General features: G+C 47.4%; 1 protein-coding gene across 1 annotated transcript in view; it reads right to left on the reverse strand.

Moving 5' to 3' along the window:
* Positions 1-1,378: 1,378 nt before the first annotated feature.
* Positions 1,379-13,453, reverse strand: part of LOC134067624 (peroxidasin) — a 46,145-nt gene continuing 34,070 nt past the window's right edge. Inside the window, exons 16-23 of the mRNA XM_062522996.1 lie at positions 11,699-11,856; positions 9,021-10,524; positions 8,703-8,837; positions 8,263-8,471; positions 5,241-5,367; positions 4,613-4,745; positions 3,123-3,236; positions 1,379-1,669 (exon numbers count right to left, since the gene is read on the reverse strand). Coding sequence (XP_062378980.1) covers positions 1,538-1,669; positions 3,123-3,236; positions 4,613-4,745; positions 5,241-5,367; positions 8,263-8,471; positions 8,703-8,837; positions 9,021-10,524; positions 11,699-11,856 — 2,512 coding nt within the window. The 3' untranslated portion in view covers positions 1,379-1,537. The remainder of the gene's footprint in view (positions 1,670-3,122; positions 3,237-4,612; positions 4,746-5,240; positions 5,368-8,262; positions 8,472-8,702; positions 8,838-9,020; positions 10,525-11,698; positions 11,857-13,453) is intronic.

Genomic DNA, 13,453 nt, shown 5'->3' on the forward strand with positions numbered 1-13,453 from the left:
TTTTGATGAGAGACTTGAGGGGACTTGACCACAAGGGGTCTGAATCATGAGGTGTCGACGTGTGTCTCTTGCACAGCGGGGGAATCAAAGAGGAACCTGAGAAGTGGAGAGGTCAGACTTGTGATGTGGTCAGGTGAGGTACCGAACAGCTGGGGTCCTTCAACATTGGGTGTCAGTGTTTGTGTGCAGAGAGCAGCCATTTTTTTTTGACCAAGTGGAAAATACTGAACACTTAAAATACTGCATTGGTAGATAAGGGTGAGACAACCTAGGGGAGTCGCTCGGGAGAAAAGTAAGCATAAAAACAAAACAAAGCAAAACAACACCAAAAAACCTTTTCGACTTTGTAGTTAAGTCAGGGTGTCTGCCCATCTGTTCTCTAGTATGCATGACCCACAGAAAATACCAAGAGCACACGCCACATCTTGCAAGCAGAGGATAGCAAAAAATAAGTTGGAAGTTAAATAGTAGGTCAACTCACAGGGGACATACAACAACTTCTCTGACATGATCTACCACCCCCCCTCTCCAAGCTCCGAAAAAAAAATGAGAATCTGTTTATGTGACTTTTGGGGGAGAAAAAAAGAATGTGTGTGTGAGAGAGAGAGAGAGAAAGAGAGAGAGAAAGAAACACCAGATGTTAGTTAACCAACAGTGGGGAAATTATGCACATTCGGTAATCAGTAGACTTTTTTTTGCATTACATTTTTTTTAAAAACAGGTATTCACATTATCTTCATATGGAAGCAGATGATACGTAGGGGAAATATACATTTATATGTATAAATTTATATATATATTTGTATGTTCATTATAAGATATAAAGCACCATAAACATTACGTAAAAGGCACATAATGAGAGTGTATATGATGATTTGCATACTGTAGAAAAACAAAAACAAAAACAACAATACTTTTCAGACTGATGCAAATGACTAAATCATTTCAAGAGAAAAGGGTGATTGTGAAGGTGAAGGAGAAGAAAAAAAACAATAGCACCAGTTTGTTCGGCATCTCTGACCTGAGAACGCGTTTTTAAGAGACGACGTGGCCGACGGTGGTCGATCTACTTCCCTTTGCGTGCGCACCCCTGGTGCGCCGCCCTCCTCGTGCTCTGGCCTGGTGGGCGGGGTCAGTGCTCTGGGCCACGCCCACAGGCCCTTGGGGTCCCTGGTTTCTTGTTGAGGCCAAGAGGGAGGAAGGGTGGAGTCCCACGTCCATCCTAGACAAGGCAGAGGTCTCTGCCATGACGGCACTTCAGGAAGCCAGTGGACTTGACCATACCCAGGTAAGGCAATTGGCCTTGGGGGGGTTGGGGGTACTGACAATAAAAGTTAATATCCGACAAAAAAAAAAAAAACGCCCAAAAGAGCAAAAAAAAAAAAAAAACATCTGAAGTTAACAAAAAAATAAAACGACAAAAACAAAACAAAAACTAGGCAACTGGATGCTGGTGGTCACCGCGTACTGCCAAGACTCTTAGTCCATGTCTTTTTTCTCTCCGCTGGGGTGCGTGTGGGGCGCAGGGGTCCTGAGGTTAAGCGTGGCGCTCGCCACCACGGCTCGAGGGCTGGTTCAGGCACACGGGGCAGCAGGCTCCTTTCAGTGTCACAGGCTTCTGGCAGTCCACTGGGGGGCACTTCTCCACAAAACATGTCACCTGGGCTTCCTGAGGGAGGGAGGGAGAGAGAGAGAGAGAGAAAGAGAGAAAAAGAGAGAGAGGTTTCCTCACTTAGACTCGGTGGTATTATACAAAAATGTGCTATATAAATAAAAGAGACTTGACTTAACATGACTGTTATACGGAATATGACGTGAGCAGTTCAACACTTCCAAAGAAAGCTCTTTCATTTTCAGCTGAAGTTAAAAGAAAAGAAAGTCATGCCTACAGAGCCAGAACAGCCAAAATGATGTCATTTCCCAAACACTGTCTGGGAGCCTCCCCTTCAGTTAGAACAACAATTCTGACCACAGGCTTGATCCATCAGCTGACAAGGGTACAACATAAAAAACAGAATCAATTCCGTCTGTGTTGCAGTTCAAAGAAACTGGGACACATTTTTGTACAGTTGTGTTGGGCAGTGTCGTAAAGGGAATCACTGTGATGAAACTGTAGCCGGTTTAAATCAGACTCCCGCATCTTGCCATTAAGAAAACCCTTGTAAAGCCAGCATAATGGTGCTGCATTGTGCTGTAAGACAGCATGCCACAGCACGCCCTGTAGCAGACGTGTGATGTTTAACACAGCATCAGGCATCACCTATAGTGTGGCATTCAAGATCAGCTCAGATATTCCCAAATCAGAACGCTGCACTATTAGGCAAATTAAAATGGGAATCCCAACTTCAGTGAGGGATTTTCATTTACTAACATTTGAATTTATGCAATAATTTCATCATTTCATTTGACTCTTAGCAACACCCTTAACAGAGATTATATATACAGAATGGCGAGGCAGAATAATGCTACAACAACCTTGCCTTGAACAGGCTGTAAACGGGGCTAACATCTATGCTACAGGTGAATTCCCACAGCACTGGTGCCGGTGTAGGGTGTAGATGGTGACCGAATATCCCCGCTCTCTCAGGCCAAAAGGCAGTCAGTGACACGGGGCAACCAGGCATGCCAGGAAAGCACGGAGTGTGTGCCAGGTGGGCAGCAGTCACGGCTGACACGCAGCGGGCACGGTGCCCGCGGGGGCCCCTGTGCGGCCCCACAGAAACACGATCGCTCCACCGAGAGCCGTTATCTGCGCGGCCACAGGGGACGGCCCGCTCCGTGGATCCGGCCCGGCTGCAGGGACAACAATGGGCCACGCCGGCCAATCACTAGCAACCGCCATCAGATAAGCCCCCGCTGAAAACATGCACCACTGCCCCCTGTGCTGTTCTAAAGAGGGGGCCTGCAGGCTCACACACATCCTAACCTGTCCAACGCAAATAACTGCACATTGTATGCTAGCAGTTGTCCTGCCTTGATAAAAGCCTTTTTTTTTCATAATCTGTTGATCTGTTGACCTTTCCCTTATATATGCTGTAATGTCTGATTTACTGAACATGCTTACACACTTGAAGCCCATTGTGGGCCTACAGTAAGTGGTGCTGGTCTGAGAGGAGACGTACTTTGCATTCGCATGTGGTGCAGGGGTCCTTCTTCCAGCGCACTCCATCTCGCCGCTCCATGCCCTCCGAATCAGTGCAGTCGGTCTTACTCAGACGCGCTTCAAGTCTTTTAATCTGGCAGGGGAGAGGAGAGGAGAGGAGAGGAGAGGAGAGGAGGGGAGGGGAGGGGAGGGGAGAGGAGAGGAGAGGAGAGGAGAGGAGAGGAGGGGAGAGGAGAGGAGGGGAGAGGAGGAGAGGAGGGGAGAGGAGGACAGCAGAGAGGAGGACAGCCAAGAAATAGGACACACAAATGAACATTTTTAAGTCAGTATTGACCCATGATGTATGCTGGAGATTTACTTGTACTGCTATGAACTATTAAAGTTGGCTCGCTGATCGAATGTACAAACCTGAAATAAATAACTAGCAAGGAAATGTGGAATAAGGACAGAAACGTCCAGGCATTTTCCGGGAGAGCACGGCTAAGCATGCATGTTTTTATGTTTCATGAAATTAAATGTGACATTCTGTATATCAAATCTTTGTGACAAACGCAAGCTATTTTGGAGGAATGCTTTTCAGCGTGCATTCAGCATAAATGTCTGACCTCCTCCACTAAAACCATAATTAAGCTCTTTCCTGAATGGCTCACATGCCTCTATTAGAACATGCTTTTCTCCCTTGACGACAGGAATCATGCGAGCGAATTCAGCCATGTCGGATTTATTTGACTATCCACTTACAGTAAATATCCCCAAAGCATTGGTGGGTCCCACATTGCTGTGGGCTCCGACTCTGATGCGAAAGCCTTTCCTCCTCTAAATCATCTCTGAGCCTGGCGGCTTAATCAGACCCATGCCTCCTTAATGGGGGCTCACCTACGCCGATGTTTGACTCGGTCCAAAGCCACAGAACGTGCACGATGCTATCTGATACCCTGTTTGGATATCCTGCTTGACTTTGGGTCAAACAGTGCCGTGGGGAGCTCTGTGACGGCATGCAGTGCTGGGCTCTGTGGTTCATGTCTAAGTGTGGTGCTGGTCTGGTGCTGGAGGCCAAGGCTTCGGGATGCATCTAAATCGGGACACGGCCACATTTTCTGTATATGCCGGTGTCAATATGAACGTTTGCTAATTGATTCAAGAGTTTGAATCGAAACAGCTAACCTCATACACAGAAACGACTCTCTGTGTCTTGTGAAAACGTTGAATCTAGAATATTCAGAGGAAAATGATCAAAACAGATGCTGTGGATTAGAACTGGCTATGTGGTATTCATTTAACAATATAGGGATACAATTCAAAATTCTGACTTCATTGAATAGAAATGGTTGGAAGTGTATCCAAGTGCTGAAAGACATAATGTAGATCTGGTTTGGCTGTAGTCTGTTCTAGCCCCCCCCCCCCCACCAGGCATGAGTGTAAGGAGAGTTACTTAGCAGAGATGGGTGGGGGACAAGATTGAATGTCAACAAAAGAGAACAGAACAGAGATTAATCCAATGATCTTCACCTGTTTTCGCAAACTTGTGATGGTCTTCTGCATATCCAAGACAAAGTCTTGGAACTCGTTCAGTGAGGGTTCAGTGCTGGCTTTAATCGGGAGGGAGACATTCACCGGCACAGAGGGGGCTTCCTGCGCCATGCTGTACACACAAAACATTACAGTCTTTACATGCTGATCCACGTCCCACTGATGGCTCATTATGTGATGGGTAAAAGTAGCTAGATCTGTGTGTGTCGAGGTTGCTTATGTGATAGCTTAAGGAGTTGGGCTAGTTGTTCAATATCCGACACCCACCGTTGTGTCCTAGAGCAAGGCACTTATCCCTGAGTTGCTCTGGGGACAGTGGTCCTTGTAATATAATGGACATATGGAAGTCGCTCTGCTTAAAAGTGTCTGCTAAATGAGTCAATGTAAATGTAAACTTTAACTTGCTTACAGTGATTCCCTGTGTATTAGCCACATTGTGTATAAGCCGCAGGACAGTGTTTTATGCAAGTTAAAAGAAACAAAACCAAAGCAATACCATATTAATTGCCCCCATGAATTAACCTCATACCTGAAGAATTTTTGCTAAATCTATGTATAAGCTGTGGCTAATAGTGGGGAAATGACGGTATATGATGATTGTGATTACCTTTCATTGGGGCTGGTGTCCTTGGGACTATCTGAAACAGGTTTGTCCTCTGCAAAGCTCTGTTTAAGTGACCTCCGACCACGGAAGTGGAAAGACAGAGCGTTGAACTGACCCTTGGTCCTGCAGTCTGTGGAACCAAAAGTACTGTAGTCAGTCATATGAAGTGCACCTTATCCACAGTGGAGGATGATGGGAAATAGAATGTATTGGATTATATATCAAACTCATACCCACAAACAAGCCTACACTCAGAATGACACACACACACACACACACACACACACACACACACACACACACACACACACACACACACACACACACACACACTCACTCACACACGCACACACACACAACCACACACACATACCTTTTTAGGTTCTTAGGTTCTCTGTCTTGTTTTTGCGCACCAGATGCCTGAGGCAACAGCCTTTCCCCACACTTCAAAAGAGTCGACCTAACGTCAGTCTGCACTGACTGACTCCGGTCTGCCCGTCATTACCACCACTGCACCCAGATCAGCTCCGGCGACAGCAGATAAGATAACACAGCTGCTATTATCTGCTCCACAGGAAATAAGACAGGCTTGTCTGGGCAGGGCTAAGCCATAAAAGTGCTTATATAACGCCAGAGAGGGCTGTCTCCTATAGGGAGATCAAATGGACGTCTCCAGTAAGAGCAAAACTGTGCCTTTTTTTTTTTGAAGAATCACCAAGGATGAAAAGCCAAGCAGCTGAAACTAATTTGAAATAACGCATAAGGTCAGCATTTTTGTGATTCTCTGCTCTTTTAGAGGGTGTAAAAAGGGGCCCCCCTATCCCTCTCTCTCATGCACACAGGCACACACACACAGACACAGACACAGACACACTCTGAGTTCTTCATTTTGGAGGAGCCAAGAGTTCATTACAGTGAACTCAATCAGTGGTGACCTAGTTCGTCAGGGTGACCTTTCGACGGCCTCTCTACAGGCAGGATATTCCAAGTTTATTAACTTGGCTTCATCCACATTCATTTACAATGTGCACACAGACCCAAGGTCAGGGTGTGAAGAAAAGAAAACAGCCATCAACTTTGCACTAGAGAAGTTCTACAGCATGTACACAGCATGGTTGTATATTGAAATATATGTTGTACACTGTAATATAATTATGATGTAAAGACGCAAAACTACATTACGCTTACTACAGAAAGGACTGACTACACTGATTAAGAATGAAAATAAATATCCTCTTACATCCTCTAGCTTGCTGCATGGCTAATCAACCCCTTTCACTGTGTTTTCATTTGAAGAGCTGTTATAGTTGAACTGAACATGCTTTGGGTATCTCCAAAACCCAGTTCTAACATTCTGAAAGGGTAAAATACAATGGCAATCATTGTTTTAGTTCCCAAGAGTACAGTTTAAACAGAGGATAAGTGACGTCTCACAAGATGAGAGATGGGGCCTCTATGCAAAACTTGTCAGATGTTGTAATTTATGAGCTGCAATCAAAACTAGTTGACAAATCAAACAGTCAAGAACTATGTAGCTCTTAGCTTCGTTACACAAGGCCTTAACAAACCAACAGTACCTCCAGGGAAAGGAAAATGCAATTCCCTGGTTCTAATAACAGTCTGTCATCTAACCACTGTTTAATTAAACCCAAGAAGCTGCCTTTCTGTGTTTACTGCCCCCAGCAACAGCCTTGGGATGAAATAGCTCCTGCTGACTGCTAGAGTATCCAAGGCCTTGAGGAAGACACTGTTTATTCTGACTCCTCTACTGCGCACTGTTGGGAGGAAAGTCTATTGTTTTGTGGCATATGGTGTCGGTTTGTGAGATCATCTCTGGCTTGAGTTCACCCTAGTTATCAGGAAACACAATTACAGGGGGATTTACCATTCGGACAGGATTTTCCTAGTTTCTAACCCTGATGAAAATCCCTGTGAAAAGTACATGAGGTGTGAAGCTTAAAGAGGCAGAAAGTCCACATCAAAAGACTCTGAGGTCAAACTTTGGATCCCTGCTCACCCGCATCCTGCTGCGACACCAAGTGGTGTCATCCAACACGGCCAGGTAAGCCGTCGGAGAGGGAGCAGCGGGCTGCTGAGACTGACCGAGCGTGGCTCATTGGGGGTGGGGGGCATGGTGAGGGGGTAGTCAGAGGCTAATTATGTGTGATTGACTCTGTTTATTGGTCTGACACACTCACGCCACTACCCTGGACTGGGCCATTAAGGCAGAAGACATGCGGACAGCCCTTTCACACAAACAAGTCTCATGCAGAACCTGAGCCTATTCTCCATATCTGATAGAGGTAGAGAGATGTTTTAGTGTGAGGCTCACTCTGTAATACTGCACTGGAAAGTCAAATACAAACAAATGTCCTAAATTACAGTAACTTCTATATAATGCCAGTGATAACCAAATGAGGTGTCAATGTCACTTGTTTCATACTTGACTGCTAGCTGATGAATTGCTGCTGCGTGGCATGTGCTATGCACAGAGGTAAATAAACGCCATCTCTGTTAGACATCTGTGCTCCAGACAGGGGAGCGGAGAAGGGGAGGGGGTCGGGGACTCATGCGTCATTCAGACTGATTCTAGGTTTGGGAAAGAAGGGCTCGGAATGCATAACATCAGGCTGTGACCTGAAAACAATGCCATTTGATCCTTACGGATCAGACTAAAATGTGGTCAAAGATTAAACGTGTTGAATGATGAACGCAAGACTTTATGAAGTGGGCAAATCCTGCTTTTTTCACAGGTACATCATCATTATACAGTATGTGAGTAATTACTATAATTACAACCAGTTGCATCATCTCAGATCTAGAGACGCTGAATTTCACCATATAAATAATGCTTTTCCAATGAGACAAAATGGCTGACTCAGATATTCTGTGTCTGTCTGTGTTCATTTACTGTGTGTTTGCACCAAACACACTTAAAAGGGAGCTTTGTCTCAAGACACTTTGAAATAACGGGGTATCTTCAGACAATCAGACAGACAGACAAACACAAACAGACAAGCCCCACCTTCACAGCAGTCCTGCCACATCCGCAGGTCGATCTTGGGCACGTCATCGCAGCTGCCGTAGCCGTGCGGGAACTCGGCCACGGTGAAGACGTCTGGCTGGACGTGGGTGATGTTATCCGCGTTGTCACACAGCACCCGGGTGAGGGAGGCCTGCCGCAGCTGTGTGAGCTGTGCTGGTGTGAAGACTCCTGGGTTCTCATACCAGAACCTGGTTGGACATGAGAGCAGGAGTTCTTTATCTCATGTGCTATCTTTAGGGCATTGAAAAAAATCATCACATAGTGTATGCGGAAGAAAATAATGGCTTGGCGGTCTTACTAACTGTGAATGAGAAGCGATCATTGGCACCCCTTTCAAATATTATCTATGGGAACAAGGTTACTCTTGTCAAGAATGTCCTTGACTTGAACTTGATGCATGAAATAGCAGAGAGGCTCACCGGTCTCCATCTCTAAGGCGTTTAAACTGGGCGGCTAGCAAACACATGAGGGTGGGGCCCAGTCGGCTTCCAGGGACCAGGTCCTCGGCCATCAGAGCAGGAAACAGGTCAACGTTCAGGGGAGTGCCGTAGAGTCTGGGACAGAAATCACCCCAGAGCGGAAGTAATCAGCAACACGAATAAATTGGCAGGCATGATGTGAGCACAATAAACCACTTGAGTGAGAATCTGGAGCATAGAGATATGAAATTCCAAGGTCAAGCTGGCAGTGTGGGCTTGCAGGAAACAAAGACAAACAAAGAAGTTGAAGGCTCTTACCTCTGCAGTTTCTCCCGCACGTTAGGGTTTCTGATCTCATTCCTGAGATCTTCGAAAGATTGTGCCGAGGTGAGGTTGCAGAAGACCCGATAGTCGTTATAGGGGGGGATTCCGTGATCGCGGCCTCTCTGAATGTTCATGGCGGCGAGATCCAACGCCACAGCGTGAGCCATAGAGAACAGCCTCTCAGTCAGCTCTGTGTTCAGCATCTGGGAAGTCACACGCATCTTGCCCGCCACTCCAAACAGGCCCCGGAGCAGGGGGTCGATGCCCCCCTCGTTGACTATGCGGAAGGGTGAGAAGAAGGCCTTGTGCAGGGAGATGTGGCCCTGGGGGATGGGCTGGAAGTGCTCGTCCAGACGGTACAGGATGGGGTTGATGAGCGTGTGGCCGAAGCGGAAGGCCGCCGTGGCGAAGGCGTTGAGGATCCCCGAGTTAATGTTGGGGTTGTAGGCGTTGTAGTCGCCCATCATCTTCATGCCCACTTCGCCCAAGATCTTGGGCAGCCAGTGGTTGTAGGTGATGTGCTGCATCTGGGCGCCCACGATTTTGCGCGCCTCGTGGTAGATGGTGTCGCCGTCCCAGTGCGGGTTCAGGCGCAGGAGCTCCGTGGCGACGCGGTTGTGCTCGCGGAACCAGACCGTGTGCATGGCGGTCAGCCCCAGCTGCTCGTTGGCCCGGTGGTCACCGGCCAGGAAGCACGGGATGGGGCTTTCGTTCTCGTCACGCATGCACTCGGTGGGCGGCCCCGTGGCGAAGGGCAGCAGGGGCTTGCCCGAGCGCTGCACGATGCCTTGGCGCAGGAGTCCCCGGTGGCTCGCCAAGTCGCGGATCTCCTCGGCCTCGTGGTCCGAGCTGCCGTAAACGTTAGAGGCGTCGATGTAGGAGGTGAGCTGGTTGATCTGCTCGCGCGGGTACACAGAGTTCATGAGCAGCGAGGTCATGCCGCTGCCACACACGGGACTGGAGCGCACGAAGAACATGCAGCGGGCACCGCTGCGCAGCTGGCGCGGGTCGTTGGGCGGGAACATGATGGGGAAGCAGGGCGCATCGTTGGTGCACGCCTGCGCGCACAGCTGCCCGTCGGAGAAGCGCGACTGGCTGAGCGCCGCCACCGTCGAGTCCAGGTCGTGGTCCAGGAACTGGCCCCACTGCATCAGCATGTGCGTGTAGCGGTCATCTGGTGTGATGGTCTCGGTGCCGATCATGGTGGTGGAGACCAGGCGTGGCAAGGGCAGCGGGTAGTTGTTGTGCCGCCTCTCACTGATGCCACGTGGGAGGTTGAAGCCGTTGTCGTATGCGGGCTTGAGGAGACGCTCAAAGGCAGTCAGGGAGGCGCCCCACATGGGATGCTGTAGGTTGTTGCATGTGCCATCTTGGCTGCGGTACTTCTGGTGGAAGCAGATATCGGAGCAGTTGTTGAATCGCCGGTGTGCTGTGCAGCCAGAGAGGTTGGCAATCATTTCCAAGAAGCGTGGAGACACCAGGTCATTATAACGAAAGGCTAGGAAGATAAAGGGAAACATTTATTGGCCTCTTGTAATTCATTTAATTATTAATGCTTTGGATGAATCATGCAATCATTTGTCATGGAGAGAGCTTACTTTTAAGCATTACCCACGTTAGCATTTCAAGTAGCTCAACCATTACCAGCCTATCCCGAAAAAAGGGAAAGCTGAGAGACCATAAAGGCCCCTTAAATAGCCGTGATGACAGAAAAGCTTTTCAGAGGGAGTCAGCAAAAGATCTCCTCGAGCTTTGAGGAATCCAGCTGTGCAGGCCCATACATGTTTAACTTCCTGTGAGGGGTCATCCGGCTAAGGAAACAGACACTGTCCAGAAACCCGACCCCACCCCACCCCACCTCAGCTCCAGGCACTGCTGCTAATGTGGATGTAGCCTGATATAACCTAGTGGGGGAAAGGGTCCAAGTGGTCGGATGATAATCCAAACAGGCTACGTTGTTTTATGCTGGCGGGCTAAACCCCCAGAGTGAGCTGTCAAGGCCTTGGGGCGACAATGAGCGTTTGGCTGTTGTCACAGCCAGTGCAAACAGCCAGTCCCTCTCATCTGTGTCTGAAAGCGCCACAGTGTCCACTGGGCCTTGTATTCAAACAAGGCTACCCAATATCCTTTTTGCGGCCGTTAAAAATGTACTGTATGACTGTAAACACTCAATTCACCTGGTTTTAGTCGAATGAAGCCATAGTATCCTGCCAAACTTGCAAGTGCCTTCACAAGACCAAGCTGACATCATTACCAACATTAATCAGTAGCCTATGACTCATTAGCTATGAAGTTTTAATCATAACCCACAGAAACAGCTGACTGATTAACTTGCTGTCTGGTTATTAATTATAGCTCTAATCAGACTAGCAGCATTTGTGGTACTGTAAGTGTTCCAGCTTCCAGCTTGATTTTTTTGCCAATTTTTTCCAGATGGAGGTCTAGCTTGTCACGAAGTACGCCCACAGAGGACTACAAAAAATAATAGCGCACACCTGCACAAAGACCATTTAAAATTTCATTACTGAGGTTTACATTCTAACTTGGCCAGGCACAGCGAAATATTCACTACGCAGTCATGACATCATTACAACTCCCAGGTGTTGCTGTAAACTCGGCGTGGAATGTACAATGTTTCGGGCATCCTTAGGCTCACATCGCAGGGCGCTCACCTGTTCCGTTTGTGTCGACCGTCAACCCTTGATTGACATGCCGCTGGATGAGGAGTAGAGTCTGCTCAAAGATCTCGCCTGCCCTGGCCTGCTCCACCGTGTAGGGGTCCCTTGGGTAGCGGAAGAGGGCCAGCAGCTCACCTGGGGTCCGGGGCGAACTACGGAGGACAAAACATGTTTACCACAGACAGAAATCTCATTATATTTGCCAATTGCAGAGAAGTATGGTTTTATTGTCCATTAAGCTGCATGCATTCTCAATACAATTTGATTTAAACCATATACTGGCCTGTGGTCTCGAATATAAATATGAAGTCACGAGCAAAATAATATTTTGGGCCTCAGACATTAAACAGTATCATTTCCATAGCTGAGTGGCAATGGAATGCATAAGCTGAATGGGAGCCATGAGTCATATACGAGTGCCTCATATAAAGTTATAGAGGAGGAATACATTTCCTACAACTGAAATCATCTGTCCCAACAGAGATACAGCATGAAGAGATATCTTTTTATGGGTAAAATATTTTCAACATTTTGGACAGATACGTACACTCAAAGCTGGACCAGTAGCCAAATGTTGCCTACCAGCAGATCTGTCTATGCGGACCAAATAAGGCTCTCCTACAATGCCATGAGTGATAAACTCCTTGCTTACTAATTTAATACTGGGGGGGGGGGGGGGGGGGTGTAGAATATAGAACAAAACAATAGAGGCCAGAGACAAAAAAGCTGCTGAGGCATTCAAGCGTGCAGCTGATGTCAACAACAGCTGTTTGCAAAATAAGACAATGAGCATTCTTCAGAAATAACCAATATTATGTTCCAACATCCTAGCTAATTTGGTATTGTTTGGATTCTTATTTCACCACAATGAAAAAGAAACAGCTCCTTTTCACTTGGCATCATTCCGCATTTCAGTGAGGATCACATGCCAACTTTCCATCCTGATAAGCATCATGTCTTCTCAAAAGTAAGTGTTCAATTTCCACGAGACAAACACCACCAACAAACTGATACCACTGCAAACTCCTTGACACTCAGTCAAAAAGTAGAAGCAGCTACTTTCATTCATCAAGATGATACCAAGAAGTAGTGAATCCCCTGTGGTCTTAGCTGTTTTGCCTGAAATTGCGGTCTAGGGTATAGAGGGAAACATTGGCTTCAAAACAACAATTCTGGCCATCTCCAGGCTGGTACATCTGTGGTAAGGTCATTAGTGCCAAGGTGTTGGGCAGGGGGCATTACTGAGCTGCATTTGTCCTCTTTTACACAACACTAGAACTTCACTAGGCAACTTTACAAATGAAACTGCTGCATGTTCTACACTGGTGGACAGATACATGAATGTCTGGCAAAGATGATGACAAGGAGAGAAAGACAGAGCTGGAGGAGGGGGTCAGAGAGGAGAAAGGGAGAAAAAAAGCAAAGAGCGTTCTGCTGGCCTTAATCTTTTCTCATGCTGTGTAAACAGGCCAAAGCGGCTGAATTAGCAATCTGCTCGATGAGACAGGTTCTCTGTGATTGTCATTAGCTAGGCTGGGGAGCCTCGGTGGGCTGTGTTAAGCACACCGGAAACATTCCCCTGGATAACCCATCTGCGGTCTCCAGCGCTCACGACCTGACGTGCTTCGTCTCTACACGCTTGTCTACACTTTCGGAGATTGTTCTGGGGGCAAGGACCTCATCTGGGGAACATCCATCATAGGAGCACATTTAACGTTCGAAAAAAGGCTTGAACATGGGAGATGTTGC

The sequence above is a fragment of the Sardina pilchardus genome, chromosome 20 (assembly GCF_963854185.1).
Source record: "Sardina pilchardus chromosome 20, fSarPil1.1, whole genome shotgun sequence".
Taxonomy (NCBI): Eukaryota; Metazoa; Chordata; class Actinopteri; order Clupeiformes; family Clupeidae; genus Sardina; species Sardina pilchardus.